General features: G+C 41.1%; 1 protein-coding gene across 7 annotated transcripts in view; it reads left to right on the forward strand.

Annotated features, from left to right (window-relative positions):
* ST6GAL1 (ST6 beta-galactoside alpha-2,6-sialyltransferase 1) overlaps positions 1-16603 on the forward strand; it is a 71647-nt gene extending 55044 nt beyond the window's left edge. For all 7 annotated transcript variants that reach the window (XM_044432772.1, XM_044432775.1, XM_044432777.1 and 4 more), the window contains 3 exons: positions 2485-2586; positions 5000-5174; positions 8521-16603. In XM_044432772.1, the coding sequence (XP_044288707.1) occupies positions 2485-2586; positions 5000-5174; positions 8521-8762 (519 nt within the window). In that variant the 3' untranslated portion in view covers positions 8763-16603. The remainder of the gene's footprint in view (positions 1-2484; positions 2587-4999; positions 5175-8520) is intronic.
* Positions 16604-16890: the final 287 nt, after the last annotated feature.

Consider the following 16890-nt stretch of genomic DNA (forward strand, 5'->3'; position numbering starts at 1 on the left):
ATGTATTTCCCAGATCAGGAAAGGCAGATGAAGAAAGGCAGACACATAGTAAGAGATGCAAAAAAAGCACCTTGAGGAGCTCATACTAATGCCAAGGACAACAAGGAAGAATTAGGTAAATTAATTGGAAGTAGGAAATCAACTAGGGAAGCAGTTGGACATTGGATGGCAATGGAGTTTAGCAAATGCTAAAGGATGATAAGAAGATGGCAGAGAAGCTGGATGAAGTATATTCATCTGTCTTTATTGCAGAAGATGCAGAGCAGATCATGCTTCCCTTACAGAGTCTATGGTGTGAGTACACTTAGAATGCTGTATACAGTTCTAGTCACCACATTGAAAAAGGATTTTATAGAGTTTTGAAAAGGGCAGAAAAGAATAAATATGGGCTGGAGCAATTTCCTTTCCTTCCTTACAAGTTCTGGCACTTGGTTTTTTTTTTTTTTTTTACTTGGTGGGGAAAGACAAAAGGAAGTGCATGGTAGTATGCATAATAGGGAGAAAGGTAATCTCGTCCTGCAATGCTAGAACCTAATACCTCTTCACATACCACAATCTAGTCAAATTAGGGAACTTGGTTACCAGAAGATGTAGTGGTAACTGCCACGGTTTAAAAGCGGATGAGTCATTTTCTTGGTAGACAGAGCTATCAGTGGCTACTTGTTGGGATGATGATACGCTGTGTCCAGCATCAGAGGCAGTGTGCCTATGTACAACTATTGCTGGGAGCACAACTGAGGCAGTGCTATTGCATTCATGACCTTCTTCTGATTTCCTACAGGAGGGTGGTTGGGCACTGTGTGAAACAAATGCTGGATTAGATGGAATCTTGGCTCTTGTTTTATGACATGGATAATGTTGCCTCTCACTTGGGTCTGAGATAAATTTAGCATTAATCTGTTCCAGCAGGACAGTTCCTGCCTTCTTTGTTGCTTCCTGCTTTAAAAATGAAAAGTTTTTTCAAGTGAATGGTGCACACTGTTATACTTCCATGATTAAGCTAATAAGCAAATTGTACAAAATAAATGAGATATGGATATAATACACACACAAAGAGAGAGAGATGGGGGGGAGAGAGAGAGAGAGAGATTTATAAATAAGCAAACCATCAGAGATAGCTTTAAAATTGTTGGGCTAAGTGATTTTACTTCCATAGTAACCAAGTTAAAACTTCAAAAGAAGACAGGGAGCCAAGATGACAGAAGCTTCTAAATAGTGTTCAAAAGTCTGTTGTTGCTTTAGTAACATATTGGGCACGGCACCCAGGGCTCTTGAAAGAATTAATGCAGCCTTCCCTAACCATGGTGTTCTCCAGGTGTGTTGGACTAGAGTTGTCATAATCCCCAATCAACATGGCCATTGGTGGTTAGGATTAGGTCCAACACATCTGGATGGCAGTGAAATTTATGTCATTATCACAATTGCAAGTGCTATTTTGTTTAATAAAACAAATCTTACCAGGTATTCTGCTTTTGAAGGCAACTGTTTCTTCTAAAGTAAATACAAGCGACACAACAACTGGCTTCACAGTGATATAAGTCAGCATATAAATTAAGATTTATACTACTTACAAAATTCAAGATTGCTGATTGGTCGTTGCATTCTTATCTATAATTCATATAGACCTGGGGATTAGTAGAAGGCAGTAAAAGGAGATTGCTGGTGTCTTTCGTGAGTTGACTGCCAGTGCGTAGCTGTTTCCTGCATTGTCAAGTGAGAAATGCTGTATGGAAGTTCACCACAAAAGTGCTCCTGGTTAATGAGACTCCACCCAGTTGGTGCCCCCCAGATGTTGGTAGTTTTGTTCCCTTCAGTTCAGTCTTCAGCCTCAACAGTAGTTGAGAATGCTAGGAATTTCTGTCCAAAAGATCTGAAGGCACTGGGTTGGGAAAAACATTGTTGGGGGATGGTGGCAGCTGTGGTCAGTGACATGCTGAAACCATTATCTGTGTGGAAGATCTTATTGGATTGGTCAGTGGTGAGGTATACATCTAGAAGCAGGAGGCTTCGGCAAATGGGGCGGCATAGAAGTTTCATGAATAAATAAATAAATAAATAAAATGTGCAGTTTCAGTTGTGGTATTGTATGTCAGGTTGATAATTGGCTAACAGAGTTTTTACTAACGTTGGGCTCATGGTGTGCTTTGAAATACTCATATACTTTTTAAAAGACTGTTAATTATTCTGCCTCATGTTGTCCAACTTAATTCCAAAATAACTCCAGAAAATGTGTGACTAGGTCATGGTACCTAATCTATCATTTATGATTGGGGCTGTCTATTTTTGGGGCAACTTTTTTCACCCTATGCTACCAATTACATGGATTAGTTCTCACAGAAAGCATCACTCATGTTTTCAATAGAAACGTCACCTAAAAATGTGTAATTCCCCCTGAGCCAGTGGCTACAGTAATCACGAAACCTGATCTCCCTGATTTTTAAGTGGGACAGAATGCATTAATCACCACTTCTTTTGTATTCCCAGCTTATTACTATTGAAGAACAGAAGTTTATTACAGATGCACAGTATAACAATGGAATCTTAATTGTGTGGGATCCATCACCATACCATGCAGATATCTATAAGGTATGTTTGAAGTGCATCAGATATTGGGGGAAGATAACATTGTTCCAGGATATGCTTACTTCTGTTGAGAAACCCTCAAGTCCTTCCTCCCAATAACAGTTTCTCATCTGCCTTCAGGCGCCCTGGCATTGCCCTTCAGAAAGCTTAGATCAGAGGTGCACCAACACATGTGCTATATATGGCCCCCATGCCGACCAATGTGGCCGTCATTGTTCCCCATCCCACTACATAGTCAAGGAAATACTAGCTTGTTGAAGCTACAGACTGCTAAAATGGTTAAATATAGCTTTGCAAGCAAGCTAAATTTAACACTTTCAGATCTACTGAACAATAGGAAGTGGTGTGCCTGCTAATTTTGGCAGCAAACCAGCAGTTTTCAAAATTGTATATGTACGTATGTCTTTCAGCACCTGTCAGGGGAGGGTGTCCAGGGGCATGAAAAAGGTCCCAAACCTCCCGTAGTTTCTACAGGTGACAGAAATACGTTAGTACGTAGGAGTGGAGTGGAATTAAGCAGGTAATCAAAAGACAGAACCAAAGGCAGAGTGACAGCTCGCTGCTTAGAAAAAATAGTCAAGGCCGATTATTGTTCAAGCAAAGGCCTAGGCTGATTCACATGTGAGGGTTTGGGGACAGATTTGCGTTGTGGTTTGTTTGTGTGGTTTTGCAAAGTTGAAGGAAAAAATCAGTGGGCTGTGTGGTTGTGTGAAGTCATTCTAGAAGTGGGAGGGCATCATGGCCTTGGAAACCATGGAGTGAAATGTGCCACTAATAGAGCTTTGTGTCCCAAAGAAACCTCAAGTATTTCTCCCCACTCCTTTTAAAGTGCATCTTCCCTGAAGGAGCGGGTGGATGACCCTGTTATGAATGCACGTGCCACAGAGCTCGTGTATATTGCATAGTGCAAAGGGAGAGATGTTTCAAAGGGAATCCCTTCCCTCCCTTTACAGGAAATGTGCTCTATTCTTCATTTCATTACACAAACATATGCAAACACACACACAGACTATTGACTAGTGCTTGATGCAACCATAAAACTACATTTGTTTGGAAACAAATGTATAAGGAGCACCCCTCCCTGTGTATTTTTTCAGGGAGAACAGGGGTGTCCTTTCTTGACTCTTTTGAGACTAAGAAGCCTAGAAGTCAGAGAGAAAGTGGATTAAGTGATAAAACCAGGTCTTCCCTGCCCACTTCTCTTCATGGTGCTCTCTGGCTGTTTTGGCCCACTCTTGCAATTCATGCAGGAAGACAGTGTTCTACTCCCCCTTAGGCAGCAGCCAGAGAGAAAGTCCTGGTGGAGTTTAACCCAGTGGAATTCCATGGAGTAGTTTGCGAGCACTCTTTGAACAGGCCACAATGGGTACCAGCATCTTAGAGTTCAGCTACAGCCATTCCTGCTAGTCTTGCATGCTACTGTTACAGAAGGCCCAGAGCCAAGAAAGTGACAACACACGAATTTCCTCTGATAAGCTTCTTCCCTGCGATTCCTTGGTTAGACTCTAGAGTTGTAAGAGGCAAATGCAGATATGCACTCTTTCCAGTATTTTTTTTCTCCTTCATGCTTTTTATATATGAACAGTTTGGGAATAAATATTTGGAGACAAAGTGTCCCTCCACATTCCTGAATCACTAATGAACCTTCGTGAGAATGCAGATTCATTTCAGAGTGATTTGGAACACCCTTGGAATCCTGAATCTGGCCTGATTTCCTTGATTTTTCTCAGGATTTAGAATTTGTATGACTCTGTTGCACAACTCCTAGATTAGACAAGGGACCAACAATTTTCAGGCTCCTCTAAATTTGCTGGAAAATAATTCTAAGGTCATTTCATTTTCAAGTTCTGTAGCTTGTTTAAATGGAAAACGTGTGCATTTAGAATTGGAATTATGTGTGTTTATGTACACACTCCCCCATTGACTAAAGCACAAAAAATCATGTTTTGAAAAAAGCACATGTAGATATTTTTTTTTTAGAAAAAGGCTTTCTAATACAATCACAAATTGAGAATTTGTAAACAATTCCTGAAAAAAATGCTCCTGTTTGCATTCAGAATTTTGAGCAGACATATGAGCATGATTTGTAGATGAAAATTCTGTAAGGCTTAATGGGCTTAAGTTACAGGAAGACCAATATCAGTTTGACATCAGGAAACACCTTCTAGGGGTTAGAGAAATCAGTCAATGGAACTAACTCTCTAGAAAGTGTCATTAGAAAGTGAAAAATCTTGCTAGTGGCATTTAAGCACTCACTGAACACCCATCTATCAAGAGCTGTTCTACACTAGATTCCTCTACTGTACAAAGAGTTGGGTTTAATGGCTTTAATAGCCCCCACCAATTCTCTGATTATATGATCTTTGAGGTTTCCTGATGTATTTGTAGATTTGTCATTTTTCTTCTTTGTTTGCAGTGGTACTACAAGCCAGACTACTATTTCTTTGAAAGCTACAAGCGCTATCGGAGAAAACATCCTGAACAACCTTTTTATATCCTAAATCCCAACATGCAGTGGCAGCTCTGGGATATCCTTCAAGAGAACTCACCAGAGGATATTCAGCCAAATCCACCCTCTTCAGGAATGCTTGGTAAAACAACACACATGCACACACACAAATCTGAACAAGTTCTTGTTTTTTACCCTTTTGGACAAATGCTCTCTCTGGTTATTTATTTATTTATGCACAAGTACCATAAAGAGTTAATTATGGGTAACTATAGGAAACAGTTTTATATACAGTTTTCATACATAAGAGAACAGCAGTGATTGAGTGACTGTTTGTAGGAAAATGAAAAGGGAACATTTAAAAATCTGGGTGTACTTTCCACATGCTCAGGTACCTCTCTAGGTATGCTGAAGTACAGAAAGCTGCATATTAAAGGGGAAATAAATCAACCTCAGTATTTACCTTTAAAAAAACCTGCGAACTAACAGAACCCTGTTGGCAGCCGAGATAAGAGAGGTGAATTTCAAGAGTTTAAATTAAGGAATGAGAAATTGGCTGGGTTCACACAACATGGCAAACAACCCTGTGCTGGATTTTTGCACTAGATTTCCACAGCACATGGATTTTTGCCTGGACTGACTAGTGAAAGAATCACGTGGTTCATCAGGCAGTATTGTTTCCTTGCTCCCACTCCATCCGCCCAGCCTTGCTGTGCATCCCAGCAGCCTCATGAGAAAAATCCTCATCCAGGAGAAGGTCTGTTTGGTCTGCTGTGTCCCTGAGACAGCATTCCTGTCTCCCCTGTCCAAGTGTACCTGCATGTCTGTGGTGCTTCTCAGCCACACCGGCCCCCATGGAGATTCTTTATTAAAAGAAACAGTTTTGCAGTGATTCCCCTTCTCCATCCATGTTTAGCCATATTGCCTCACTGCTCCCAAAAGTAAACAGGGAGAAAGACTCTTTGCTCAGGCAATGACACATCTGTTGCTGGGTAGCTAAGGCAGTAGAGGCTAGAGGTGGCCACTTCAGCAGCCAGTCTTGCCAAGGAACTCTCTGATGTTTCCATACTGACAATGGTAAAATGGCAATCTCAGATCCAGACAACTGGGGAGCCATGGTGAAGCATGGAATCTTTAGTACGGACCACATACTAAGTAAGCTTAGCACAGTGGTCTCAGAAAACTAATCCTCTGCAGCAACTCTAGAACTGGGACTGTAGGACCAACAGACCCAGAACAGTAAGATTTCAGCATGGTTTTTCATGTCATACAAACCCACACATTGGGTAAATGATCTGAATCCATGGTTGAGAGACATTGAGATGTGGAATGTTTGTATGTCAATTGAAATCAAGACTAATGTATATGCACACACACACACGGGTTGCATTGTGGTAGAGAAAGTTTTGTGTCATGTTTTACCCTGAAGTATGATTTTAGTTGTGATTTTTTCATTTTAAAATGTGCTGAACTGTCTTGAAAACCAGCCTGCATGACACACAAGAAAGAGGTTGGTCTTTTCCAGGTGAAACATTCTCCCTCTGATACAAATAGATAGAAAGCACCAATATTCATGGAGAAATAACTACTTTTAATAAAATGATAATTCCATTACAGTCCCACTCACCTGGGTATCACATTATGTTCTCACCACAAGATGGCACTTCTGTGCAACATGAGGACTTTATAGCAAGGGGGCTTGTGTTTATATAGCTGGATTCTACTCCATGACTTATTTAAAATATGTATTTATGGGCAAAAGGTTGGATTGATGAAGTACAAATAGTACCTTGACTTGCTGCAACATGGGATCCTATTTACTTAGTTATTATTACTTATTTGTTATTTATCCATACCCTACCTTCCCCCAGCAAAGAATCACAGGCAGCTGACGCAAGCATCTCATCTCACAACAGCACTGTGAAGTAAATTACACTGTGAAGTAAATGGCTAAAAGACCATGCATGGACCAAGGCCACCCAGTGACCTTCATGACTAGAACCCAGGCCTCCCAAGTCCCAGCCAGAAATCTAACCACTGGGACACACTGCTTCCCAGCAAGGTGGCAAGGAAGCCCTCACCTTACCCAGCTCATTTCATAATGACATGAATTTGTCACCAGGACTGTTCAAATGGTGCTTGATATCACCCTCAAAAGTTTAAAAGTTATGTTGTGTTTGGCTTATTTATTAATGCACTGCATTTCAGTACCACTCAAGAGCCAAAGATACCTGGGTTGTTACAACAATTAAAACCATAAAATTCAAAATAACGAAATGCAATATACGCCTATAGTATAAAATAGTACCAATGCAAAAGTTTAAAATACATTATCAGATTTAAAACCAAAACTGAAAAGCTAAAATACTTCACATGGATACTATCTCCTGTATTCATTTTTAAAAATCAAATTTGGTCTAAAAACAAACTAAATGGAATGTTCCCCATCCCTACCTAAGAGTAGCTATACCTGCTAGATAGACATTTTGTACTCCTAGAGGAAGAACCCTGTAGAGGGCAGTACAAGTTCAGCCAAGGGAATGTTTGCAAGATCGCTTGCTGTTTTAGTCAGTGGTGCAACAAGTTCTCTCTTTTCTTGTGCATGCTCTCTGTATTATAAAATGGAAGTAGTTTGGGGTTTGTTTACCCTAAAAATAGGCAATTAGACGCAACAGGAAGATTATGGAGGGTGTTTTTTGCTTTTTGCCTTTTGCTTCTTGTTTGTTTGAGGTGCTTCATTTTTAAGCTGCAAGCCTAGGTATAATATCAGTGCCAAGCTCTGCTGAAGTGATAGCCAGCCCAACCAGACTATCTCCACTTCCTAAGTAAGATGCATGGCTGATTCCAGGCAGGAGGGTTCTCATTGATTATCATGTGCAAAGTCTAGATAGCAGTTCAGATGGCCTTTTTTTCACAAATACATGAGCAGGCATGGAGTTTCTGGGTTATTTACTATCCAAGTGCTAGTCCTCAATTAAATCAGATAAGCTTCATCTGGTGAACCTAATTGGTATTAAGGACAGAAGTTTATAAGATTTTGAGATGTGGCTGATATGAAAGTCTAAAATGTGCAGTTTGGTACTTGCATTTTCAGAAACAGTTGTTACTGTGCTATTGTTTGGGGTTTTCTATTATTATAAGCCACCTTGAGGGCATCTGCCAGCCTAGTGGTATTTCATTTAATTAATTAATGTAATAGTGGAAAGCTTCAGCTATATAAGTGCTTCAAAAAACTTCACTTTTCCTTGAATTATTGAAACTTTATCAGTAATTGTTAATCTCTCTCTCTCTCTCTCTCTCTCTCTCTCTCTCTCTCTCTCTCTCTCTCTCTCATGCATGCATGCATGCATGCATGCATGCATGCACACACACACACACACACACACACACAAAACCTCCTGGTTTTCTAATATCTTTTTCATGTCTGATGTGATATAATGAATATATTTCTCTCTCTCTCTCCGCTTTCCTTCTAACCCCATCTCTAGGCATTGTTCTTATGATGAACTTGTGTGATAAAGTGGATGTTTATGAGTTTCTCCCTTCCAAAAGGCAAACAGACATTTGTCATTATTACCAGAAGTTCTTTGATCAAGCCTGCACTATGGGTGCCTATCACCCACTGCTCTTTGAGAAAAATATGGTGAAGCACCTTAACCAAGGCACGGATGAAGACATCTACATCTATGGAAAAGTAACTCTAACTGGCTTCAGGAATGTAAAGTGTTAGAAGTATGAATCCTGTATTCTGCGACTGGAAGATCTCCTTGAATCACAAGGCACTTTTAAAATAATTTTTTAAACAACTTTTTACAGGACCTGCCAAAAAGTGGGCAGTTGCTTAGCAATTCTTCCATTCAGTACGCCTTAATTCATGATTGCAAAATACATCAGAAACATGTAGCATCCAATCTAATATGATTGGAGCCATAGAGCACAATAGATAACCTATAATTCAGAACCTGGATTTTCAAAATCCATGGTTACATTCCTAGCCCTTATAGCTGCATTAAAACAACATCAATGCCCTGAATATATATGGGTAGTTTCTGCTTAAAAGCCAGCAGGAGAAGGCACTAGCTAAGGCTTCCAGTATTTAGGGACTGCTTCTACATTCATTCTGTTGTCTCAGCATACTCCAGTCTTCAACCATGCAACACTGACAGCCACGGCTGTGCATATTTTATGATTCTGTAATTAAGTATGGTGTATGCAACAATAGTTAAATTTAGAAGGTGGGGATGAGTAACATGTCTAGTGATTAGGGATCAGGGTTTATTTTCTTGGGTTTTGGGTGCCAAGACCAAATGCATGGTCCAGACAGGCAAGATTAAGGTCTGAGGAAGCAGATCAGGATCCTAAGAGCCAAAGAAAGGTGCATGATGACAGGCAAGCTGTAGGTTGACAATACAAGAGCAAATCAGGAGTGTGACCCTTTTGTTTCTCCTTGATCTCTTGGTGGCTTCTGATAACAGCACCTGGGGTATCCTTCTGGGCAACTGTCTGAGCTCAGAGTGGGTGTGGGGAATGTCCTGAATGGTTCTGGTCTTACTTGGGTGGTCAGCACTAGAAACTGGTGCTTGGTGATACTGCTTAACCCTGTGGATTCTTCAGCCTGAAGTTCTTCAGGATTGAGTTCTATCACCCATGTGATTTAATAGTTCCATGAAACTATTGAGTGGGGTCATCCAGAATTTTGGAGTGCATGGTCCTCTTTACAGGTGATGGCATGCAGTTCAGTTCTAGCACAGTGTAGCTAGATTATATCCAACTCAAGGGATAGCCAGGAGCACAAAATCTCTACTCCTGTTTCCTGAATGTTTTGTTTGATTGTTCTGGCACATTCTCAGGGTGCTTTAGATATATTGGTGTGGTGCTTTTCAGCTTACCTGATCACTGTGAAGTGGCCAATGATGCTGTATTTGTATTTTCTTTCTATTACACAGTTCTTATTGCTCTGCAAGCTCCGAGGGTACCTCTGCTTCCCAACCTGAAAAAGCCCTATGGGAGGAATTATTTCATGATGTTTTCCACAGGGCTTTAATTGAAGTGTTGGAAGCTAAGGAGAGTAGAGGCTGTCAGAGAGACAATTGTACAATGAAAAAGAGGAGACTTGTGCTCATTTCTTAGCTACTACCCAATTTCCTGATTTTTAATAGATATATGTATTACAGAACATGTTTTAAAATACCTTTCGGTGGTTTTCAAGTTACAGTACAGTAACTTAAGCACTAAATACATAAGCATTGCTAAATTATTAATAAAGACATTAAAATCAGGTAAAGTAAAACTATAATTCTAAGTAAATTGATTGGACAACACGTGCACTAGGAAAGGTCTGGGTAAATTGATGTCTAGAGTACAGTATAGTTGGGGCATCCTGAACACAGAGAGGAGATCATTCCATAAGCTGTGTACCACCACAAAGGAGGCTTGCTTCCTGCAACATTGCATGTGCAAGTCATGGTACCACCAGCAAGACCTTCTCCAATGGTTGTGATGATTACATAGGTCTGCATAAGGAAAAGTAAACTTTTCACTAACCTGGTCTCAACTTGTTCAGGGCCATATTGTTATTAGCATTGTATCCAAACAGTAGGGCCTTGCACTTGGTTCAGTAGCTAATAGGTAGCCAGTGCAGTTGCCTTACTACTGGTGTAATATGTGCACAGCCAAGAACTCAGTGTCCTAGCTGCCACATTCTGCACCAGCTGTAGCTTCCAGATCAAGTACAAGAGTACCCCCGGATAAGGTATTGAAGCTTGAGGTTACCAGTGCATAAACTGCAGTGGTCAGTCTATCCCTGTTCAGGAAAGGATGTAGCTGATATATCAGCCTGACTTCATCAATGGTGTTCATCAATACTGAATCAAGTTGGGCCTATAATGTTGACAACAGAACCAGGAGCACCCTGAAACTACTTGTTCTTTCTGAAGGACTGCAACCCAGTCCCATCTAGAACAGGCAAAGTCCCCAATTCCCTGGGAATGGGTCACTGATACAGTCTTCATCTTGCCGTGATTCATTCTCAGTTTGTTGGGCCTCACTCAACCCAACACTGAATCCAGGCAGCAGTTCAGAACATGCACAACCTCTTCTAATCCAAATGTTAGTGCTATAAAGCTGGGTGTCACCAATATACTGATAACACCATGCTGTAAATGCTCCTAGTGGCTCTTGCAGTGAGGCTTGTGGGAATGCTAAAGCGCATAGGGAACAAGATGGTATTCTGTAACTCTCTGCAACATAATTGCTGGGGAGCTGAGGCACAGCCTACCAGTGCTACTTTCCAAAGCTTACCCTGCAAGTAGCAGTAGCACAGACACCCCAATTCATTGAGATAATCCAAAGGAATGCTGTCTGCAGCAGTATCAAAAGCTGCTCAGATACCAGCACAGAATTAGACACCCTCTGTTTCTTGCCTGCAAGATATTATCCATCCAGTGCCCCAAGCTAGCCCTGATTCTGCCTCCAAACTAGGCCAGAAAATGGTGAAATGTGTCAAGATTTTCCATATTCTCCAAGAACATCTGCAGTTACTTGGCATCTGCACAAACACTTTGCCCAAAAAAGGGATTATTGATGACTGGGTGGCACTTCATATAAATCTCTTGCTGCAGGGAGGACCTTTTCAGGAGTGGCTACACCATGAGGCGGTGGACACCAGTCCATCATGCAATGATCCGCTCACCACTCCCTGGATCCACTCAACGGATCACTCCCAACAAGTCTCAGAAGAGCAGGTTGCATTCTTGGCCTCAACTGAAAGTGAGCCAGAGAGTGCACTGGACACCAGACCAGAGACTAGATAACAAGCAGTGTTCCAGCTGGCATGGAGCCAAGTAATTTTATTCTTAGAGTGCTTTGCAAAATAATCACAGCAGACCTTTGAGAGTTCCAGCACAAGATTTGCTCAGGAAGAGAACAACAAGCCCCAAACCACCCAGAAAAGTTGTACTAGATTACAACTTGAGGGTGTGTTGGAGACTGTGCCCTCACTGCCACATGTTAGGCACAATTATGGGCACTCGTGTGTTTGATCTTATGCCGATTACACAGTAGTTGTCTCCCAGCATGTTTCATAGCCTGGCACTCACTGAAGAATAGGAAGCACCTCAGGTTTCACAGTACTAGAGATGGCACAGCATCAGAGTGATCATGTAAGCAGCCCTTTGTTTCTCACTGTTCTTTCGGGCAACTTCAGCCTCAACAGGATCAGCACCTGTTGTTTTTGGACAGTCCCCAACGCATTCAGGAATCAGATTCTGTAAGACATGGCAGATGGACCATCTTAATGCCTTCCAACACACAACTCTGCAGGGGAAAACTTAGTGCTGTAAGCCCAGACTTCACCAGATAGTGGTCTGATCTTTGTAATGGGACAAGTTCAACCCCTGCTCCCCAGTATTCAAACCACCCATCCCTTAATCTCCAGAAGGAAAGACCGAATCCCTGCCCCATGCACTGATAAATTGAGATAGGGCTAAGGTTGTTAGGGAAGCCCTGAAGTTTTGAGCTGGTCCAGTCAAGGCTGCCTTGGCATAAATGTTGAATTCTTCTAGGACCAATGTCCTGGGGTTCCCTAACACTGTGCATCAGACCAGCTCAGTCAGGGAGGTGGTTGTATAGAAGACACAGTGGTACACTAGCAACATCCCCCATCTTTCTTGCTGGCCCAAGCCCTGCTGTAAACTCTTATAGCCTGCTCTGCCCTAGAGGAGTTTCCTGGTGACCAAGATAGTATTTTTTTGTCCAGTGTCTCTTCTGACTGGCCCTCTAACCTGGGTTGATCAAGTCCCAAGTACTGCCTTTTGATGATGTCTACCAGATGAGTTCCCTTATCCACAATCAGATCTTCACTTGAGTTAGTTCTTGTTTTGAACCAGTGTGGCATTATCCCACAAGAAACCAGATCTAATCAATGTCTGGCTTCTTCAATGTGCCAGTGACTCTAACATCCTGATTTCTGCTGGATTGGCTGAGAGCCATGAGATGAGAGCACTTGTGTTCTTGCATCACTGTCCAGGCTCAAGGTTTACATAGCATCTGAATGGGAGGAGAATGAAACAGCCTGAATCATGGACGTCAGCTGAAACCAGGTGGCCAAACTCATCCTCTAGCCAGCTCTTCCCAAGTAAGGCAAGCACAAAACCATCAAGTCCAACCCATGAAAATTTAAGTGGTGTTTTCTTCACCACTGATTTTATTTTTAAAAGAAATTTATTTTCTATCAAATAGAATGAGTAAGGTAAAACATGCAAAAAAAAATTTTTTGGCCTAACCCCACCCACCATTAAACAATAGTTTGAAGAGACAAAAAAAATCATCTAATCCACCCTGTTCCTATGACATCTTTTACATACACATGAAAATACAGAGATAAAAGACATACATTATTTGTATTGTTAAACCATCCTGAGATGGTCTACAAAAGTTTTAAACAAATAAATGAATATTTGTGTATTCACACAGCCAGTCCATCAATGCCATGTCAGTGTCAACAGCTTCAGTACCATAGTTTTCTTTTGGACCTGTGTCAAGATGATATGGGTCAGTCATTCACTGCCCCACGGTTCTGAGGCCACAAAGTCAGTCTTAAGAGAATGGGGGGAAATGTCGGTAGTGCCTCCTAGGTATCACAGGAGAGGGGAGGGGAGTGGATCCCACTGGAACAAATCTAGCTTGGAAAATTTTCCTAACATCAGGTCCTGCATAGATGCAAAGCACCTACTTGTGAATGTACAGATGAGAGCTTGAAGAATGTCCGTTACGCGTGAGCACACTTATTTTGTACAGTGTTCATAGGAACCTCCTTTGTGCAGAAGGAACTAGTGCTTCCAACAGTAATCCTGGAAATGAGTAGAAACACTCACTGCTGGAACAAGGCATGTCAGTGCAGCTCCTTCTGCAAGCTCCACTGACTTGCCCCATTCCAGGAACAAGGTTTCATTCATTTCCATTTGCTCAAGGATCCACTAGCTTCCTCTTGTGTTAGCAGTGGATCCCTCTAACACATGGGTTAGATGCTGCCCGTAGTGCTAGCTAACATAATATGTGGGGGTAAGCTAACCCTAGCTACTTTTGATAGCCCTGTACATGAAACGTCTTAATGACATGATATCCCTGTATATGTTACCAGAAATTAACCCTTGATACATGTGCTAGTGTGTGTGGTGGGGAAGAAAAACATATTTGGAAAAAATGGCATTGTTGGGATTGGCAGTACATGTGGATCCATCTTACAATGTCTGTTAAACTTGAACCTTCAGTACTTGATTATGTGTAGCAATGACTAGGGGTTTTTCTGAATTCAAGTGCAGTTAATAGAGGGGAGTATATACGTTTCTTTTCTCTGAGTAATGTGGCAAAAGGCTTGCCTTTTGCTAATTGCCTATAGAACCAGCTGAGTAAAGTCCTGTCACTGAGTAGAGCTGTTTTTTCTCGTGTTAATCAGGTTAAATTATTATTATTTGCAATTGTGTAGTCAAGATACATTCCTGATTTCATCTGCATGTCTTTGCATGATGTGTCAGTTGAAGCTCTGCCCTGCCTCCTCACCTCTTTTCCTTAGGTCTTTGTGACTGTGTTTTTCCAAGATCATCCCAGCCTCTTCCCTTATCTTTTCAAACCTCTTCTTTTTCAAGGTATTTCCTAATGGACAACTCATTGCACAACTAATTGTATATTACTTGGAGTTGTAAGCAGATTCATTTATAACTCTTTCATGTGTCCGCCACCTTGGAGTGAGCTTTTTCTGTTCCTTTCCTCATGTCCTCATTGCTCCAAGTCTTGCTAGTTCTTCCTTCACATCCTATCACCGTGAAACCTTTTCTTTACAACTCAGACTAGACCCTTTTTCCATACTTTGTAATCTTTCCCTGAAACTACTGGGAAAGGAAAGATTATCTTGCCTTTCCTTTTGCCATGTCTCCCTTCTTCATTTAATTTAGAATGCCTCTATTGCAACCATCTTTGTCTCAGATGTCTTGAGCAAGCCACTCTTCTCCTTAGCCTTTGCTTTGGGTCCCTGTTACTCTTTATCAACTACAAACCTCTGGTTCTTACTTGAAAGCTGCTAACTGCTCTTCCCTAGTTAGCTCTGCCCTCTCATTTTCTCATCTCAGGGATACAAAATGCATAAGAATAGGCACCAGACAATTCACAACATGTCAGGGTTGAAGTGGTTGCATGCATGCATGTTGCATGCACATACATACATGAAACATGGATACTCATAGACAACATTAAAAATGCTCATACATGTTAGAAACATGTGGGGAATCATAGCTGATCACTGCTCCTGCCAAATGTAGCCACTTAAGTGTGGTTGCGTGTGCTCTTAATATATAATCTGAGAAGCAGATCTAAATGCTCTTCGGGCTACACATGACCTCCCTGTCCCCCAGTGAGGCATGCTGTTCCCTTGGCCTGATACCTCCTTGTGTTCCATCAAGCCATATCTGTTCTTCCAGAAAGCTTCTGAATAAATAACCCCTCCCCTGCTGTTTATGGCCACTGGCTAAATCTTGCTTATCACTACTACTATATCATCACTCTCCACCTTGTTCTGTCCATCTAGAGGATCATGTTGGTTGAACTTTTTGTATACCTGGTGGCAGGCATAGGGGACTAAATCACCATTTTGTAGTAGGAGGGCTCTGCTTGGATTCCTTTAAGCAGATCAGTGAATGACTTTTTATGATAAACTGATAGTGGACAAAACAAGACCAACTTGTGTACTGAAAGAATGTGGCATTATGTGGGGCAGGATTAGCTGGGTCTTCCTCACGCTGTACTTCTGAACTGCCCAGTAACTGATATTTTCTGGGTGGTGTGCAGTGTATTAAAAGTGTATCAATATTAAAACAAATGGAAAAGCCCAGAATAAAACAAAGATAAAATCAGCCACAAAGAACAAATCCATGACAACTCATAAAACCAGCAGCACAGTAAAGTCCTCAAAGCACAATGAGCATTCTTGAAATGACTGGGGTAATAAAAAGTCTTTATCAGGTGCCATAAAGACTATAATGTAGGCCCCAGGCAATGTGCTCTGAAAGCATTCCATAAATGGGTGCCACAACTGAAAAGGCCCTCTCTCCTGTAGCCACCCGCTTTGCCTCATTTGGCTGGAATACCTGAGGTAGGACTCCAGGTGCTGATCCAGGTAGGTATAAGGGAAGAAACATATATACTCCTCTATGATAGTAGAAAATACAGTTTTGAATATCTGTAAAATGTGTTTCTCTCATGTATTGTTTGTGTAAAGGTGATGATGTTGTCCCATTATAGTATTGTAAATCTGAACTCCCAAAAACTGAAATCAGGCCAGCTATGAAAATAATACTCTGTTTTTCACTACAGAGTAATAAAAACTAATTTGTTTCCAGGCATGTTTCATTGCCAGTTTTATGTACTTTTTATGTACTTTTATCAAGAAATGTTTGCATTTTTGAACTTGAATTGAAATAAAATTTCAGTGATTTGTCAGCACTGATCTTTAAAATAGATTGAAGTCATTCTGAAGGTTCCAAAGATGTAAAATTTGTAATAAAGATTTTGTAAAGTGGTTATTTCTGTTTTTTATTTACTTAATAAGCATCAGTGTATTTGTTCAAAATACACTGTATATGTACCTTTTCAATTCCATCATTTTGACTGCTTTAGGGAGACAGAAAGTATTAGAGATGGCTTGATCCATTTTTGCATTCTGTGTTTTCCCTGCCAGAAATATCCTATGGCACTCTCATCAGTTACACCAACTGTCAGTCTACTTGATGGAGTTATCTGAGGGATACCTTTGAGTGCATTCAATGAACATGCTTGTTTGCAGTTACCTTCCTTCTGGGAAATCTTGG

This window comes from Varanus komodoensis, unplaced genomic scaffold (genome assembly GCF_004798865.1).
Source record: "Varanus komodoensis strain SLA01 unplaced genomic scaffold, ASM479886v1 scaffold25, whole genome shotgun sequence".
In the NCBI taxonomy this organism is placed as follows: domain Eukaryota; kingdom Metazoa; phylum Chordata; class Lepidosauria; order Squamata; family Varanidae; genus Varanus; species Varanus komodoensis.